This window comes from Ranitomeya imitator, chromosome 3, assembly GCF_032444005.1.
Source record: "Ranitomeya imitator isolate aRanImi1 chromosome 3, aRanImi1.pri, whole genome shotgun sequence".
Classification (NCBI taxonomy): domain Eukaryota; kingdom Metazoa; phylum Chordata; class Amphibia; order Anura; family Dendrobatidae; genus Ranitomeya; species Ranitomeya imitator.
This window is the reverse complement of record NC_091284.1, coordinates 658,527,133-658,545,093: the sequence shown is the minus strand read 5'-3', so window position 1 is coordinate 658,545,093 and position 17,961 is coordinate 658,527,133. Positions and strand designations below refer to the sequence as shown.

Sequence of the window (17,961 nt, the reverse complement as noted above, 5' to 3'; positions counted from 1 at the left end):
AGCCGTCCAGCTACTGTGCATGGGGGGGGTGCCCCGACAAAGAATCAGGCAATTGAACCTCAACTTGTAACCCTTCTGCTTTCACGTAAAATAGGTCACCGTCAGAGGCGACTGGTAGCAGCTCACTCCTCTCACCTTATCTAGAATACACCACTCCCCCTTTGATAAAGCGAGCACACGAAACGCGCGTCAGGGGCTGTGGGAAGGCCGATCCAGGTCCAGACTGATGATGAGTAAGATCTTACTTTATTGCAGCAGTATACATTTGGGCAGCACATAGGCGGTTTGTATGAAGAGAGAGAGGGAGAGAGAGAGAGGGAGAGAGAGAGAGGCAGAGAGAGAGAGAGAGGCAGAGAGAGAGAGGGGGAGAGAGAGAGAGGGAGAGAGAGAGAGGGAGAGAGAGAGGGAGAGAGAGAGGGAGAGAGAGAGAGAGAGAGAGAGAGAGAGAGAGAGGGAGAGAGAGAGGGGGAGAGAAAAAGAGGGAGAGACAGAGGGGGAGAGAGAGAGGGGGAGAGAGAGGGAGAGCGAGAGAGGGAGAGAGAGAGGGAGAGAGAGAGAGGGAGAGAGAGGGAGAGAGAGAGAGAGGGAGAGAGAGAGAGGGAGAGAGAGGGAGAGAGAGAGGGACGGAGAGGGACGGAGAGGGACGGAGAGGGAGAGAGAGGGAGAGAGATGGAGAGAGAGGGAAATAAATAAATAAAAAAATAAAAAATTCCCATTGACTTTGCATTGGGTTTCGTGTTTCGGTCGATCCCCGACTTTTCGCCATAATCGGCCGATTTCACTCGACTTTAGAGATAGTCGGGTTTCGCGAAACCCGACTCTACCCTAAAAAAGTAAAAGTCGCTCAACCCTAATTAATAGCCTAGAGAGGGACCATGGTTATTGCCACCCCACCCCCCGGCTAAAAACATCTGCCCCGGCCACCCCAGAAAAGGCACATCTGGAAGATGCGTCTATCCTGGCACTTAGCCTCTCTCTTCGCACTCCCCTGTAGCGGTGGGATATGGGGTAATAAAGGGTTAATGCCACCTTGCTATTGTAAGGTGACATTAAGCCTGGTTAATAATGGAGAGATGTCAATAAGACACCTATCCATTATTAATCCAATAGTAGTAAATGGTTAATAAAACATACACACATTAGGAATAAAGTATTTTAATGAAATAAAGACACAGGGTGTTGTAATAGTTTATTATGCTCTTAATCCAAATGAAAACCCTCGTTCTGTAAAAAAGGAAAAATAAAAAATCCCATACCTCTCCGACGTTACGGTCATGTCCCACGATGTAAATCCATCTGAAGGGGTTAAATAATTTTACAAGCAGGAGCCTGCTAATGCAGCTATGCGCCTAACTGTAAAATATGGGGAATGAATTGAAAGCAGGGGAACGTAGCTACCTAGACTTGTGGTGCTGCGCCCCCTGCTGGCATAACCTCAGATGAACTCGAGCGTGGGAATTTTTCTGAATATTTTCTCACGCTCGAGTTCATTTAAGCATGCCATCACACATCCATTACTTAAAAAACCATCCCTCGACCAAAACTGTGCCGGTAACTATAGACCTGTCTCTAATCTGCGCTTCATCTCTAAACTCCTGGAACGCCTGGTCCACTCCCGTCTTATCAGCTATCTTTCAGATAACTCTCTTCTTGACCCACTACAATCCGGTGTCCGCACTTTATACTTTACTGAAACCGCCCTCACCAAAGTCTCTAATGATCTACTAACAGCTAAAACTAATGGTCACTGCTCCCTGCTCATTCAGTAGATTTAGTTTACAGTACCATCTCTATGCTGATGACACCCAATTATACACTTCTCCTGATCTCACGCCTGCCTTTTAGAAAATAGAATTATTCTTACCGTTAATTCGGTTTCTAGGAGCCTTCCACGACAGCCACCAGGAGGTTGTCTCCATTCCCTAATGGGGGACAGGAAGCACAAGAGGTTAAAAACCCCTCCCACCTCCCATTAACCAGTGACTTACAACAGAACCCATAGCACCGGTTACCTTTAGGTTCTCAGAAAAATATCCAAGAACATCGGGAGGGAATTAATGCTGTCGTGGAAGGCTCCTAGAAACCGAATTAACGGTAAGAATAATTCTATTTTCTCTAGTAGCCTTCCACGACAGCCACCAGGAGGAATGCCAACCAATTCTGTATTTAGGGAGGGACCACAGCTTGAAGAACCTTTCGGCCAAAAGCAAGATCCCGATTGGACCAGAAGTCCAATCTATAATGCTTAGTAAAAGTGTGTAGGGAAGACCATGTTGCTGCCCTGCAAATCTGCTCCGATGAAGCGCCAGCCCTTTCAGCCCAAGAGACAGAAGTAGATCTGGTGGAATGGGCTTTTAGGCCCGCAGGAACAGCAATATTCTGAGTTGAGTATGCTTCAGAAATAGCCTTTTTTATCCAGTTGGCAATGGTACTCTTCGCTACCTTCTTGCCTTTGTTTCTGCCAGAAAGATGAACGAAGAGATTTTTGTCAATTCTAAATGATTTAGTATGTTCTAAGTAATATAACACTATACGTCGTACATCCAAAGTATGGAATCTGTGTTCTTACGGATTTGAAGGATTGTGACAGAACGATGGGAGGACTATATCCTGTGATCGATGAAATTCTGACACTACTTTCGGTAGGAAACAAGGATCTGGACGGAACACAATGGAATCATCTCTTATGGTAAGATAAGGTTCTCTTATTGAAAGGGCTTGTATTTCCCCTACTCTTCTTGCGGTAGAAATTGCAACCAAGAAGGCCGTCTTGTAGGACAGAAGTTGCGAGGAACAAGATGATAATGGTTCAAATGGAGGAGCCGTAAGACCTTTTAGGACTATGTTTAAGTCCCACGATGGCACGAAAATGTCTTCTTGGACAATGTCTTGATGCTGCGACCATAAACCTCTTTATCCAACGATGACCCGCAAGGTCCCGATCAAAGACGGAACTTAAGGCTGACACTTGAACTTTCAAGGTACTTGGCTTCAGCCCCAACTCTAATCCTTTTTGTAAAAAATCTAATATTTGTGAAATATTAGGATGAAAAGGGTCAGGTTTATGAGGATGACACCACGAGGAGAATCTATTCCAGATTTTGCCATATATGGCATTGGTAATAGGTTTTCTAGATTTCTGTAGAGTAGATATTACCGACTCTGAAAGGCCCCTAGCTCTTAGTACCTGGGCTTCAATAGCCAGGCTGCCAGTTTGAACTTCTGTGGTTCTGGATGATAAAAGGGGCCCTGGCAGAGGAGATCTTCTGATACTTGAAGAAAGACTGGACCATCCACCTTCAGTTCTTCGATGAGGTGGTACCAGCTCCTCTTCGGCCATGCTGGAGCTACTAAGATAGTCTGGACCTGATCGTCCCGGATCTTCCGGAGGGTCTTCGCAAGTAACGGTATTGGAGGGAACCCGTATGCTAGATGGAACCTCCAAGTATGAGCAAAGGCGTCTACTCCTTGAGACCTGTCCTTGGGGTTTAGGGAGAAGTAGTTCTCGACTTGTGCATTCTGGCTGGACGCTAGAAGGTCTATATCGGGAAGACCCCACCTGTCTGTCAACATTTTGAAAACGTCCGCCTTCAGGCTCCACTCTCCTGGATGTAAGACGTGACGACTTAGGCGATCTGCCTGAACGTTCACCGACCCCTTGAGGTGTATCGCTGAAAGTGAGAGATGTTTCTCTGCCCAGCAAAATATTCTGTTTGAAATTGCTTTCAGTTGGTTGAAATTTGGACTCCCCTGGTGTTTTAGATGCGCAACAGTCGTCATATTGTCCGAGTACACTCTGACATGTTGACCTATAACGAGACTGCTGGCTGCCAGAAGGGCCCTCTCCACTGCCAACAGTTCTCTGGAGTTGGAGGAACCGGAGCTTTCCTTCTGATTCCAGAGACCCTGGAATGGAATTTGCGAGACCACTGCTCCCCAACCTTTTTGACTGGCGTCCGTTGTTACTGTAATTAGCGGATCTTGCACCCAGTCGACCCCCTTCAGTAGGTTTGATTGGATCGTCCACCAGGTTAACGAGGCTTTTACCTTCCCTGGAGTGTAAACTCTTCTGTTTAGGGAATTTGGATTCCCGTTCCAGTTCCCTAAGATGTGCGCCTGCAAAACTCTGGAGTGGCTCTGAGCCCACTGGACTGATTGTATACAGGCCGTCATCGAACCCAGAAGAGACATCGCAACCCGTAAGGTCGGAGAACGTTGTTTCCTGAAGTGTGAGACCTTGGAAATTAGATTCATCCGATGTTCCTCTGGTAGGAAGGATTTTTGACCTTCTGAATCCAAGAGGACTCCGAGGAATTTCCTCACCTTTGATGGTGATAGCTGAGACTTTTTTAGATTTGGAATCCAACCCAAAAGCTGTAAGATGTTCAGAGTTTTGGAAATTCTCTGATTGAGAACTTCGGCGGAAGGACCAATTATTAACAGGTCGTCCAAGTATGGTACTATAGCGATGTCTTGGCTCCTGATATGGGCAACTGCTTCCGCCATGACTCTGGAAAACACCCTTGGGGCTGAGGAGATCCCGAAGGGGAGAACATTGTACTGGAAATGTAAGATTTTTTGGTTGAATTGGACCGCAAATCTCAGGTATTTCCTGTGCCGAGGATGTATTGGAATATGGAAATAGGCATCCTTGAGGTCTATTGTTGCCATATATGAATGAGGAGCTATTAGAGGGATGGCTGTTTTTACTGATTCCATCTTGAACTTGCGGTAGGTTATGTATTTGTTGAGAGCTTTCATATTTATTATAATACGAGATTGCCCGGAAGGCTTTTTTATCATGAAGATACGGGAATAGTGTCCTTCCCCTTGCTCGTTCACCGGGACTATGGATATAGCTCTTGAGTCTAGCAAGTCCTGTATTCCAGCCATCATCAACTTTTGAGTCTCCCGAGATGACGGGGAGGTGACTCTTAAGATCCTGGGAGGAGGCGCATCGAACTCTATCAGTAGACCCTGTTGGATTACACTCACCACCCAGGGGCTGTTGGAGATATTCTGCCAACTGTGAACGAAGTTCGAAAGCCTCCCCCTCACCGGATCGGAGTCATTGCTTTTCTTGTTGTGTTTGTTGGGGAATAAGGATGTTTTTAGGCTTCCCCTTAGCATAACTCCACCTCCCGGTTTTTCCTTTCCCTTTACCCTGGGAGGGCTGGGGCTGGGAGGGTCGAAAAAAACGCTTCCTGGGAGGTCTCTGCTCAGGAAGGGTTTTCTTTCTGTCTGTGGCTTTCTCTAAGATGTCATCTAAGGAGGGCCCAAACACGTAGTCACCCTTAAAGGGAATAGAACACAGTTTTATTTTTGACGTAACGTCTCCGCTCCACATCTTTAACCAGAGAGCTCTTCTGGCTGAATTTGTCTGGACCAAGGATCTGGCGGCCACCCGGATAGATTCCAGTGAGGCATCTGCAAGGAAACCTGTTGCCCTGTGTAAGATAGGCAAAGAGTCCAGTACCTCCTCTCTTGGGGTACCCTGAGAGATGTGGCTTTCTAACTCTTGTATCCAACGAAAGAGAGAGCGGGCCACGCAGGTGGATGCTATATTGTATCTGAGGGCTGAGGTAGACGTTTCCCAGGATTTTTTGAGAAGGCTCTCAATCTTCCTATCCAAGGGGTCTTTTAATTGGGAGGAATCCTCGAACGGCAGAGCCGTCTTTTTAGCCACTCTAGCCACCTGGACATCAATTTTTGGAATGTCCCATTTTATTAGGTCCTCCTCAAGAGGGAACCGATGCTTAAAGTCTGGAGGCGTTGTTAGCCGTTTCTCAGGCAATTCCCATTCATTATTAATCATATCAATTATGCTTTTATGGACGGGGAACCCGGGTTGTTTTTCAGTATGTATGCCAAACAGTTCGTCTTGTATAGACTGAGGAACTGATTCCTCTTTTAGCCCCATAGTGTTCCTCACTGCAGATACCAATTCCTCAATATATTCAGAGGAAAAAAGGTATTTCCTAATTTCCGCAGATTTACGTGGTACCGCATCTTCCCATTTGACAGAGGAAGACGTATAAGACCCCTCAGACTCTGACTCAGAGTACTCCTGGATTTTCCTCTTTTTAGGGAGTGATGGACCAGGTGAGGATGGTGGTGGCGGTGGAGGTGGGGCGAGTGTGGCCAAAGAGGTTTGAACCTCCTGCCTAACCAAGGAGCGAATTTCATCAATCAAAGAAGGGTGTTCCGCTCTGACGATTTTATCCGTGCAAGGTTGGCATAACTTTTTCTCCCAATCTGGTGGCATTTTTACATTACAGGTGGCACATTTGCGCTTGGTAATGTTTTTAGGGCCAGGCTTGACTCCCTGCAATGAGAGAGGAAGCCGTGTAAGAAAAGGTATATTGAAAAATGTGCCTTTAAATGGGACCCCCTCTGCCGTACTTACTAGGGCTTGGGGAGCGCTGGGCTCTGCAGCTGCAGGGCAAGACGCATCCATGCTTACAGCAGCTTACCTGAGACGTCTTCGCAGCTTATGTAGAAAATAAGCCTGCACCAGCGCGTGGCAATTAGCCGCCCCTCCCCCTCCGGAGTCCCAGGCAGGCGTGCGAGGATGCAGCGTGCCTCGCACGCCGTTCGGTAATCCATTTCTCTGGCCTGTATCGCTCCTGCACAGGAGCGCCGACCCGGAAGTGGAGCGTCACCTGACTTCCGGGTCGCCGAACAGCGCGCGCTAGGAGGGGGAAACGCCGGAGAGCTCAGGGAGGCCTCCGGCGGGCACCCCGACCAGCTTTATCCCCGCAAGAGGACGCAGGAGGCCGGGGGAATGCGGTCCCAGAATCCCGAGGAAATGGGAGGCACAGCGCAGGAGGAAGCCGCGGGGGGCCCGACCTTAAGTGCCCGGCAAGAAATTTAACACAGGTACTCTGCTTAGAGCCGCCGCAGCAGCGCACCGGGAACCTCTCCATGCCCCATGGGGGACAGGAAAGACACTGGTTAATGGGAGGTGGGAGGGGTTTTTAACCTCTTGTGCTTCCTGTCCCCCATTAGGGAATGGAGACAACCTCCTGGTGGCTGTCGTGGAAGGCTACTAGAGAAAACACCAGTGATTGTCTTACCGCTGTCTCTAACATCATGTCCTCCCTCTATCTGAAACTGAACCTGTCAAAAATTGAACTCCTCATGTTTTCTCCCTCTACAAACCTACCTATGCCCGACATTGCCATTTCCTTGTGTGGTTCCACCATTACTCCCCACCAACATGCCCGCTGCCTTGGGGTCATACTTCATTCCGAGCTTTCATTCACCCCCCACATCCGATCACTGGCTCGCTCTTGTTATCTGCACCTCAAAAACATTTGTAGAATTCGACCCTTCTTTACTTTCAATGCTGGAAAAACTCTCACTGTTTTTCTTAGTCATTCTCGTATGGACTATTGTAACTCTCTACTAATCGGTCTTCCTCTGACCAAACTCTCCCCGCTTCAATCTGTCTTGAATGCTGCAGCCAGGATCATATTCCTCACCAACCGTTACACCGATGCCTCTACCTTGTGCCAGTCATTACACTGGTTACCCATCCACTCCAGAATCCAGTACAAACTTATTACCATCACCCACAACGCACTCCATGGCTCAGCACCGCCCTACATCGCATCCTTGGTCTCAGTCTACCACCCTACCTGTGCTCTCCGTTCTGCTAATGACCTGAGGTTAACATCCTCAACAATCAGAACCTCCCACTCCCGTCTCCAAGACTTTTCACGTGCTGCGCCAATTCTTTGTAATGCACTACCCAGGTTAATACGATTAATCCACAATCCCCACAGTTTTAAGCGTGCCCTAAAAACTAATTTGTTCAGACTGGCCTACCACCTCAACGCTTTAACCTAACTATCCTTTTGTGGCCCATTCAAAATTTTTACCATAATCAGGTTCCTCGCATCATGTTCTCATTCACTTTATGCAGTTATTAGCCCTCTGTGTCTGTACTGTTACATACTTAGGCTGTTATCTGGTTCATGCAGCTTTAGATGAACACCCGAGCCTTACACTATGGCCGGTCCGAACAACTAAACCAATTGTTACCATCCACCTCTCGTGTCTCCCCTTTTCCTCATAGTTTGTAAGCTTGCGAGCAGGGCCCTCACTCCTCTTGGTATCCATTTTGATCTATGTGTTCATTGTTATGCTGTAATGTCTATTGTATGTACAAGTCCCCTCTAAAATGTAAAGTTCTGCGGAATATGTTGGCGCTATAGAAATAAAATTATTTATTAATAGGATATCATCACTAAAGGAACAGCAGGTTTTGATTTTGATTTTTTTTACAATGAGTATTGGCAGGTTTTAATAGCGAAGCAGGGGATAATAAAGGGTATGAGTTGATATTCAATCTTCACCCTGTATGGCTGACAACTGTTGATACTGAGCAACTTGAGATGTCAGCAGCAGAAGGGAGGAGGGACACTGAGCTGCCACTGAGGCGAGATGGGCAGAGATTTAGCATTATCAAAAAGGAGATGGAATGAGATAATGAGATGTTTCAATCAGGATAAGTGGGTGGGGAGGAGTTCAAACTTTCACATAAATCCATTTGGTACAAAAAGTGAAAATGGGTCACTTTTAACCACATACATGCTGCTGTTAATTATTGGCAACCATTAAGTGGTACGATTGCCGGTGGTCATACATACTTGTCACATCATCGTGCAACACCGATGGCTTACTATCGCTGCCATCTTGGTGGTCCTATGAAGCTCAGCCTCGGGCTACACTTCATAGGAGAACTTGATTTTCACTTTATATTTGTAGATTGTGAGCCCTCACGGGCAGGGTCCTCTATCCTCCTGTACCAGTTGTTACCTGTATTATTTAACCCCTTAGTGACAGAGCCAATTTGGTACTTAATGACTGAGCCAATTTTTACAATTCTGACCACTGTCACTTTATGAGGTTATAACTCTGGAACGCTTCAACGGATCCCGCTGATTCTGAGACTGTTTTTTCGTGACATATTGTACTTCATGTTAGTGGTAACATTTCTTCGATATTACTTGCGATTATTTATGAAAAAAACGGAAATATGGCGAAAATTTTTAAAATTTTGCAATTTTCAAACTTTGAATTTTTATGCCCTTAAATCAGAGAGATATGTCACGAAAAACAGTTAATAAATAACATTTCCCACATGTCTACTTTACATCAGCACAATTTTGGAAACAAAATTTTTTTTTGTTAGGGAGTTATAAGGGTTAAAAGTTGACCAGCAATTTCTCATTTTTACAACACCATTTTTTTTAGGGAACACATCAAATTTGAAGTCATTTTGAGGGGTCTATATGATAGAAAATAACCAAGTGTGACACCATTCTAAAAACTGCACCCCTCAAGGTTCTCAGAACCACATTCAAGAAGTTTATTAACCCTTTACGTGCTTCACAGGAACTGAAACAATGTGGAAGGAAAAAATGAACATTTAACTTTTTTTTGCAAACATTTTAATTCAGAACCATTTTTTTTTTTTTATTTTCACATGTGTAAAAACAGAAATGTAACCATAAATTTTGTTATGCAATTTCTCCTAAATATGCCAATACCCCATATGTGGGGGTAAACCACTTTTTGGGCGCACCACAGAACTTAAGGTACCTTCACACATAACGATATTGTTAACGATATCGTTGCTATTTGTGACGTAGCAACGATATCGTTAATGAAATCGTTATGTGTGACAGCGACCAACGATCAGGCCCCTGCTGGGAGATCGTTGGTCGCTGAAGAAAATCCAGAACTTTATTTCGTCGCTGGACTCCCTGGAGACATCGCTGGATCGGCGTGTGTGACACCGATCCAGCGATGTCTTCACTGGTAACCAGGGTAAACATCGGGTAACTAAGCGCAGGGCCGCGCTTAGTAACCCGATGTTTACCCTGGTTACCATGCTAAAAGTAAAAAAAAACAAACACTACATACTTACCTACCGCTGTCTGTCCTCCAGCGCTGCGCTCTGCACTCCTCCTGTACTGTCTGTGAGCCGGAAAGCAGAGCGGTGACGTCACCGCTCTGCTTTCCGGCTCCCAGACAGTACAGGAGGAGAGCAGAGAAGCAGAGCACAGCGCTGGAGGACAGACAGCGGTAGGTAAGTATCTAGTGTTTGGTTTTTTTTTTACTTTTAGCATGGTAACCAGGGTAAACATCGGGTTACTAAGCGCGGCCCTGCGCTTAGTTACCCGATGTTTACCCTGGTTACCGGCATCGTTAGTCGCTGGAGAGCGGTCTGTGTGACAGCTCTCCAGCGACCAAACAGCGACGCTGCAGCGATTCGGATCGTTGTCGGTATCGCTGCAGCGTCGCTTAATGTGAAGGGGCCTTTAGAAGTGAAGGAGCGCCGTTTGACTTTTTCAATGCAGAATTGGCTGGAATTGAGATCGGACGCCATGTCACGTTTAGAGAGCCCCTGATGTGCCTAAACAGTGGAAACTCCCAACAAGTGACACCATTTTGGAAACTAGACCCCTTAAGGAACTTATCTAGATGTGTGGTGAGCACTTTGAACCCCCAAGTGCTTCACAGAAGTTTATAACGTAGAGCCGTGAAAATAAAAAAAATCGCATTTGTCTACACAAAAATGATCTTTTCGCCCACAAATTCTTATTTTCACAAGGGTAACAGGAGAAATTAGACCACAAAAGTTGTTGCGCGATTTCTCCTGAGTACATCGATACCCAATATGTGAGGGTAAACCACTGTTTGGGCGCACCGCAGAGCTTGGAAGAGAAGGAGTGCCGTTTTACTTTTTCAATGTAGAATTGACTGGAATTGAGATCGGACGCCATGTCGCGTTTGGAGAGCCTCTGATGTGCCTAAACAGTGGAAACTCCCCACAAGTGACCCCATTTTGTAAACTAGACCCCTTAACGAACTTATCTAGATGTGTGGTGAGCACTTTGAACCCCCATGTGCTTCACAGAAGTTTATAATGCAGAGTTGTAAAAATAAAAAAATAAAATTTTTTCCACAAAAGATTTTTTAGCCCCCAAGTTTTTTTTATTTTCACAAGGGTAACAAGAGAAATTGGACCCCAAAAGTTGTTGTCCAATTTGTCCTGAGTATGCTGGTACCCCATATATGGGGGTAAACCACTGTTTGGGCGTACGGCAGAGCTCGGAAGGAAGGAGCGCCGTTTTGGAATGCAGACTTTGATAGAATGGTCTGCGGGCGTTATGTTGCGTTTGCAGAGCCCCTGATGTGGCTAAACAGTAGAAACCCTCCACAAGTGACCCCATTTTGGAAACTAGACTCCCCAAGGAACTTATCTAGATGTGTGGTGAGAACTTTGAATGCTCAAGTGCTTCACAGAAGTTTATAATGCAGAGTCATGAAAATAAAAAATAAAAATTTTTCCACAAAAAAAATATTTTGTAGCCCCCAAGTTTTTATTTTCACAAAGGTAACAGGAGAAATTAACCCTAACCTTAACCCTAATCCCAAACCAAACCCTAATGCCAACCCTAACCCTAATACCAACCCTAATCCAAACCCTAACCCTAATCCCAACTCTAACCCTAACCCTAACTTTAGCCCCAACCCTAACCCTAGCCCTAAGGCTACTTTCACACTTGCGTCGTTTGGCATCCGTCGCAATCCATCGTTTTGGACAAAAAACGGATCCTGCAAATGTGCCCGCAGTATGCGTTTTTTGCCCATAGACTTGTATTGCCAACGGATCGCGACGGATGGCCACACATCGCGTCCGTCGTGCACTGGATCAGTTGTGTTTTGGCGGACCGTCGGCACAAAAAAAACGTTCAATGTAACTTTTTTTGTACGTCGCGTCCGCCATTTCTGACCGTGCATGCGTGGCCGTAACTCCGCCCCCTCCTCCCCAGGACATAGATTGGACAGCGGATGCGTTGAAAAACCACATCCGCTGCCCACGTTGTGCACAATTTTCACAACGTGCGTCGGTATGTCGGGCCGACGCATTGCGACGGCCCCGTACCGACGTAAGTGTGAAAGAAGCCTAACCCTAAATTTAGCCCCAACCCTAACCCTAAATTTAGCCCCAACCCTAACCCTAAATTTAGCCCCAACCCTAACCCCAACCCTAATTTTAGCCCCAACTGCTTTCTCCTGCCGGCCGGCAGATGGCGACAGATGGCGGGCGCACTGCGCATGCACCCGCCATTTTCTTTCCCCATGAAGATGACGGCGGGCAGGAGAGGATGCAGGAGGACCCAGGGACACCGGTGAGTATAAAAGGGTCCCCGAATCCCCCTATTTCTCTGTCCTCTGATGTGTGATCACATCAGAGGACAGAGAATTACACATTGATTTTTTTTTTTTTGCGGTCGCCGGTAAAGTTAATTACCGGCGATCGCAAAACAGGGGTCGGTAAAACAGACCCCGATCATGTTCTTTGGGGTCTCGGCTACCCCTGGCAGCCGAGACCCCAAAGATCCTCCCGGTGCCGGCTGGCGGGCGCAATGCGCATGCGCCCGCCATTTTTTTGCCGGAAAAAGATGGCGGCGCCCATCGGGAGCCACGAGGAGCATCGGGGGAAGACAGGTGAGTATCGGGGGGCTATCTGGGACCCCTTTTCTCTGTCCTCTGATGTGCGATCACATCAGAGGACAGAGAAATTAAAAGGGAAATCGCGTTTTGTTTTTTTAATTACCGGCGATCGCAAAAGCGGGGTCGGTAAAAAAAACCCCGAATCATGTTCTCTGGGGACCCGGCAGCTGAGACCCCAGAGAAAATCGGACTCTGGGGGGCGCTATTTACTTTTTCCCTTTAGTACCTTTAACTGCCGCCGTTAAAAGGCGTATCGGCGGTCGTTAAGGGATTAAGATTAGTGTACTTGTTTTTATTATGTATAACCCTCCTCAAATGTAAAGCGCCATGGAATAAATGGCGCTATAATAAATAATAAAACTGCAACATTCCAGTATTACAACATAAAGTGAACAAACGATAATAAGGACTAAAAATTATAAAATGGGCTGTAAGTGATCAAAACGTCACATATACCACTAATTGGTATCAATAAACCTTTCTGCTCAGGATGCAAAAAACAAGAACTTCAACTCGTTATCATTGGCAAAAAAACAAACAAACAGATGAAATACAATTTTTGTAAACAATCTACCGGAAATGTCTAAACCACTAAATTAAAAAAATAAAATAAAACTTTACAAGTTTTCTTATTGACAGAGAATTGTTTTTTTATTTCTTTATTTAGTACATTACGTGGTAAAATAAGTGGAGTCATTCAAAAATACAACCAATACTGCAAAACAAAAAGACAAAAACAAGCCATCATACAGCTATGTTGACAGATAAATAGAAAAGGTATGGCTCTGAAGAAAGCGAGAAAAAAAATAAAGCGCAAAAATGGAATATCACACATTCCTTAAAGGGAATTTGTGTGCAAGCTCTTTCAAAGACAAGTCCAGCGACACCTTTACATGGGGACGTCTCTGCATGTAACGAGCGCTGATCAATGAGAATACGTCAATCTGCGTTCACTCAAAGTCTGGCTACACGGCCCAATGGGACTGTATAGGGACAAGCACTTATCAATGCGCCTCTAAGGCCATGTTCACACGTGCAGCATCTGTAAGCCAAGACCAGGAGTGGGTGATGAATACAGAAGAGGCGACGTGTTTCTATTATACTTCCCTCTGTTCCATGCCTGATTTTGGCTTACAGATACTGACTGTGTGAACGTGGCCTTACAGTTTGGATGTCGTCCGCAGCATCTGTTCATCAATGATTATCTTATCGGCCACAGACAATAACATCAGATGGCCACTGACTGCTTCACAAGTCATCCACCAATCACTGCCATGCTTACACAGGCAAAGTCGCTCATTCGGGGGATTGTTGGTCCGTGTAAGGGGGTATTCACCGTATCCATGGTCACAAAGCATTCAGTACTAGCCATTAATAATGTATCGCACTATTAGGTAACAGACATCACTGCTGAATGCTGAGGCCTTACAGGTGGGATCACTGTGCCCCCCTACATGGATCCACAGCTCAGGAGACGACAATTACCAAACACTGTACACAGGAAGTGATACATCTGCCACCAGGAGCCAATCAGGAAGCGGCTTTGTTCTTTATAACTCGTCTGAACAAGAGAGCTGAGCTCTTATTGGTTGTCATGTGTTGCACCAGTCTTTGTACATTTCTTATCGCACTCAGCACATGCGTAGTAGAGCATGTGAATGATAAAAAATAATAATCCCAGAATGAGCCCTGACATGCTACAAGTGCAGACCGCACACCGCTCGTCATTCCCGATCCTATCACTGCACTCCTCCGGCCGCAGCAGCCGCCAGGCCCTCACCTTAACCAGCCACATGCCGGTATTCTGCTTCGCTCCAGTGAGGTCCAGTTCTCCTTTATCTGCAGACATGTCGTCTCGTTTTCTTGGTAACACTGTGTTATTACCGCCACATGGGGGAAGACTGAAGACGGTGCACACGGAGTACGGAGAAAGAGCAGGGACAAACCTCCTAGCGCGTTTATACTGCCCCTAGCGCTTCTGTAGTGGTATTACCGGCGCCCGGAATCTGTCAGGGAGCGTTGTGTCCATAACGCCGGCCACCCTGTCCGCATAGCGGTGTCAGCGCACTAGAGAGGCGGGAGCCCCATAAACAATGTCACACGCGATTAACCCCTTCATCCCAGGCCTAGTTTCCATTTTTGAGCTTTCGTTTTTGGTCCCCTTCTTCCCAGAGCCATAGCTTTTGAATTTTTGGGTCAATATGGCCATGTGAGGGCTTGTTTTCTGCGGGACGAGTTGCACTTTTGAAGGACACCTTTGGTTTTAACATATCGTGTACTGACAAACGGTAAAAATTTCCAAGTGTGGTGAAATTGCAAAAAAAGTGCAATTCCACAACTATTTTTTATTTCTTTTACCATATTCACTAAATGATAAAACTGACCAATCAAGCACAGTGATACTGTTGTTTTTAAACCAGGTATTGGCACTTTTGGCAGTGTGGACAGGTATAATGCTCCATACAGAATAGCGGACTCCATATAATGTTCCATACAGAAAAATAGATCCAATATAATGCTCCATATGAAATGTGTCCCATATATTGCTCCATACAGAATAATGGGCCCCATATAATGCTCCATATAGATTGGGTCCCACATATATCTCTCCATACTTTATGGACCCCATGTAATGCTCTATACAGAAGAATGGGCCCCATATAATGCTCCATAAAGAATGGGCGCCATAGAATGCTCCATACAGAATAATGGGCCCCATATAATGCTCTATACAGAAGAATGGGCCCCATATAATGCTCCATAAAGAATGGGCGCCATAGAATGCTCCATACAGAATAATGGACCCCATATAATGCTCCATATAGATTGGGTCCCACATATATCTCTCCATACATTATGGACCCCATGTAATGCTCCATACAGAATAATGGGCCCCATATAATGCTCTATACAGAAGAATGGGCCCCATATAATGCTCAATAAAGAATGGGCGCCATAGAATGCCCCATACAGAATAATGGGACCCATATAATGCTCTATACAGAAGAATGGGCCCCATATAATGCTCCATAAAGAATGAGCGCCATAGAATGCTCCATACAGAATAATGGGCTCCATATAATGCTCTATACAGAAGAATGGGCCCCATATAATGCTCCATAAAGAATGGGCGCCATAGAATGCTCCATACAGAATAATGGGCCCCATATAATGCTCCATAAAGAATGGGCACCATAGAATGCTCCATACAGAATAATGGGCCCCATATAATGCTCTATACAGAATAATCGGCCCCATATAATCCTCGTAACAGAATGTGGGCCCCATAACATGCTCTATACAGAATGATCCCCATATAATGCTCCATACAGAAAGGACACCAAAAATGCTATATATATATATACATATATATATATATTTATATATATAATTGTCTAAGGGTTTTTCCGTCTGTCTGTCTGTCTGTCTGTCCTAGATATCCCACGTCCCTGATTGGTCGATGCCGCCAGGCCTCGACCAATCAGCGACGGGCACAGTATCGACATAGAAATCCCGCATCTCTGATTGGTCGAGGCCACTAGGCCTCGACCAATCAGCGACGATGATGTCATAATGGTTGCCATGGCGACGATGATGTCATAAAGGTTGCCTCGACCAATCAGCGACGGGCACAGTCTGCCGCGAATTCTGGAATCATCATTGTCCATATGCTACGGGGACATGCATATTCTAGAATACCCGATGCGTTAGAATCGGGCCACAATCTAGTATATATATATATATATATATATATATATATATATATATATACTGTATAAATAAAAACAAATACTAACTTCGCCTGGCTGGCCTCAGGTCCTGTCTCCTCAGCAGCTTCTGCCTCTGTGCACTGCTCTGGACTGTGGGTGCGCTGTAGTGACCCTTTGCCCTGAGATGTCACTGAGTCACAAAACACGAAAGAGACCAGAACTGCGGCCAGCGAGGAACGAGGAGAGGGAAGTATTGCAAACAGTTTAATGCACTAGGGGCCCCATAGCATGCTGGGGTCCCTGATGGCGACTGGGACCCTTCGCTTGATCAAGACCCCATCACTTGGCTGGGTGGTGATGCCGGCCCAGACGTTATAACACACAGTACCAAACAGCATTATAATACAGTTTAAAGGAATCTGTGTTTTAGGGAATAGGCCAGCAATAAACGATGGGTGGTGGAGGCCGGCTTCTAATGCCCGTTGGAAAAGTGAAAAGTAACCACTGACCATAGCAACAGCAGTAATGTGGAACAATCTAAAATGTTCTCCAAATTTTTACTGGTAAGTTCAGTAGCCTAAGCTATTTCCTAGAACAGAGAAAATTTATATTTAAATACGTTAATTGATAGGAGCTCATAATTCTGAATACATAACTTATTTTATTGAAATCTTATCACACACTCCTGGTTTTGGCTTACAAATACTGAGGTAAAAAATTCACTAAATACTCAATGTATGCACGTGGCCTTAAAGTAACTCCCGTTGTGCTGTTGCGCCTATTGAGGCGTGTATCTACAATATATCAGTGTCTATTCTGGCTGAGGTCAAACTCTACTGGACTGCTGTCGAAATGAGACATCTTAGTCTTCCCTTTCAGTTTTACATGGAACTTCTATGGAGTAACGAGCCAAGGTTTCACCATATGACTGTGTTCCAAAGCCCTAGCAGCCATAGCTAACACCAGTAGGCTTGCAAGCTTTATTGCAATCATTAAAGGGGTTGTCCACTACTTTCAATTAACCCCCCAATGTATCCCCCCGGGGCCCCTAATAAATTGTGCAAATACCTTATGTTGCCGTTTTCGCCTGTGAGCGGCGCTATTCCGGCGGCTGAGTCCAGGTCACGTGACCCCCAGGCTGCAGCCGCCGCTTATTTCCGCCGATGTCAATTTCCAGACACTGGAAATTGACGTGACGTCAGGAGCAGGCGTGACCCAGCCTCACAGTCAGCAGTCACTCATTAAGAGTGACTGGGCTGTGGGCGGCGCTGGGGGCTGCCTGCGGGACTGTGCTGGGGGCTGGCGGGGCTGTGTGTGCTGTGATCTGCGGGCGGGTCTGTGCTGTGGAAGCCAGGGGTCTGCATGCCGGCGCCGGGGGTCTGAGTGCCGGCGCCGGTATGTGCGTGCCGGTGCCGGGGGTCTGATGGGGGGGTTGTCATTGGGGTGTGTGTGTTGTCATTGGGGGTGTGTGTGTTGTCATTGGGGGTGTGTGTGTGCAGGCATCGTCCGATGAGACTACAAGTGCCATCGGGCTCTGCCTGCTACACTGACAGTGAGTGACACATTAGCCAATGATGGGACAGTAGTAGTCCCATCATCCGGCTAATGTGTTGAATGTAAAAAAAAAACCACAGTACATACATACATACAACACACACCATGTGACATGTAACATGTGACAACATGCAACACATGCGACTTGCACCATGCGATGACA

At 46.1% G+C, this 17,961-nt stretch overlaps 1 protein-coding gene across 1 annotated transcript in view; it reads right to left on the bottom strand.

The window, feature by feature from the left end:
- The window catches only part of GTF2F2 (general transcription factor IIF subunit 2), a 345,191-nt gene extending 330,723 nt beyond the window's left edge, over nt 1-14,468 (bottom strand). Inside the window, exon 1 of the mRNA XM_069758261.1 lies at nt 14,315-14,468. Coding sequence (XP_069614362.1) covers nt 14,315-14,383 — 69 coding nt within the window. The 5' untranslated portion in view covers nt 14,384-14,468. The remainder of the gene's footprint in view (nt 1-14,314) is intronic.
- Nucleotides 14,469-17,961: the final 3,493 nt, after the last annotated feature.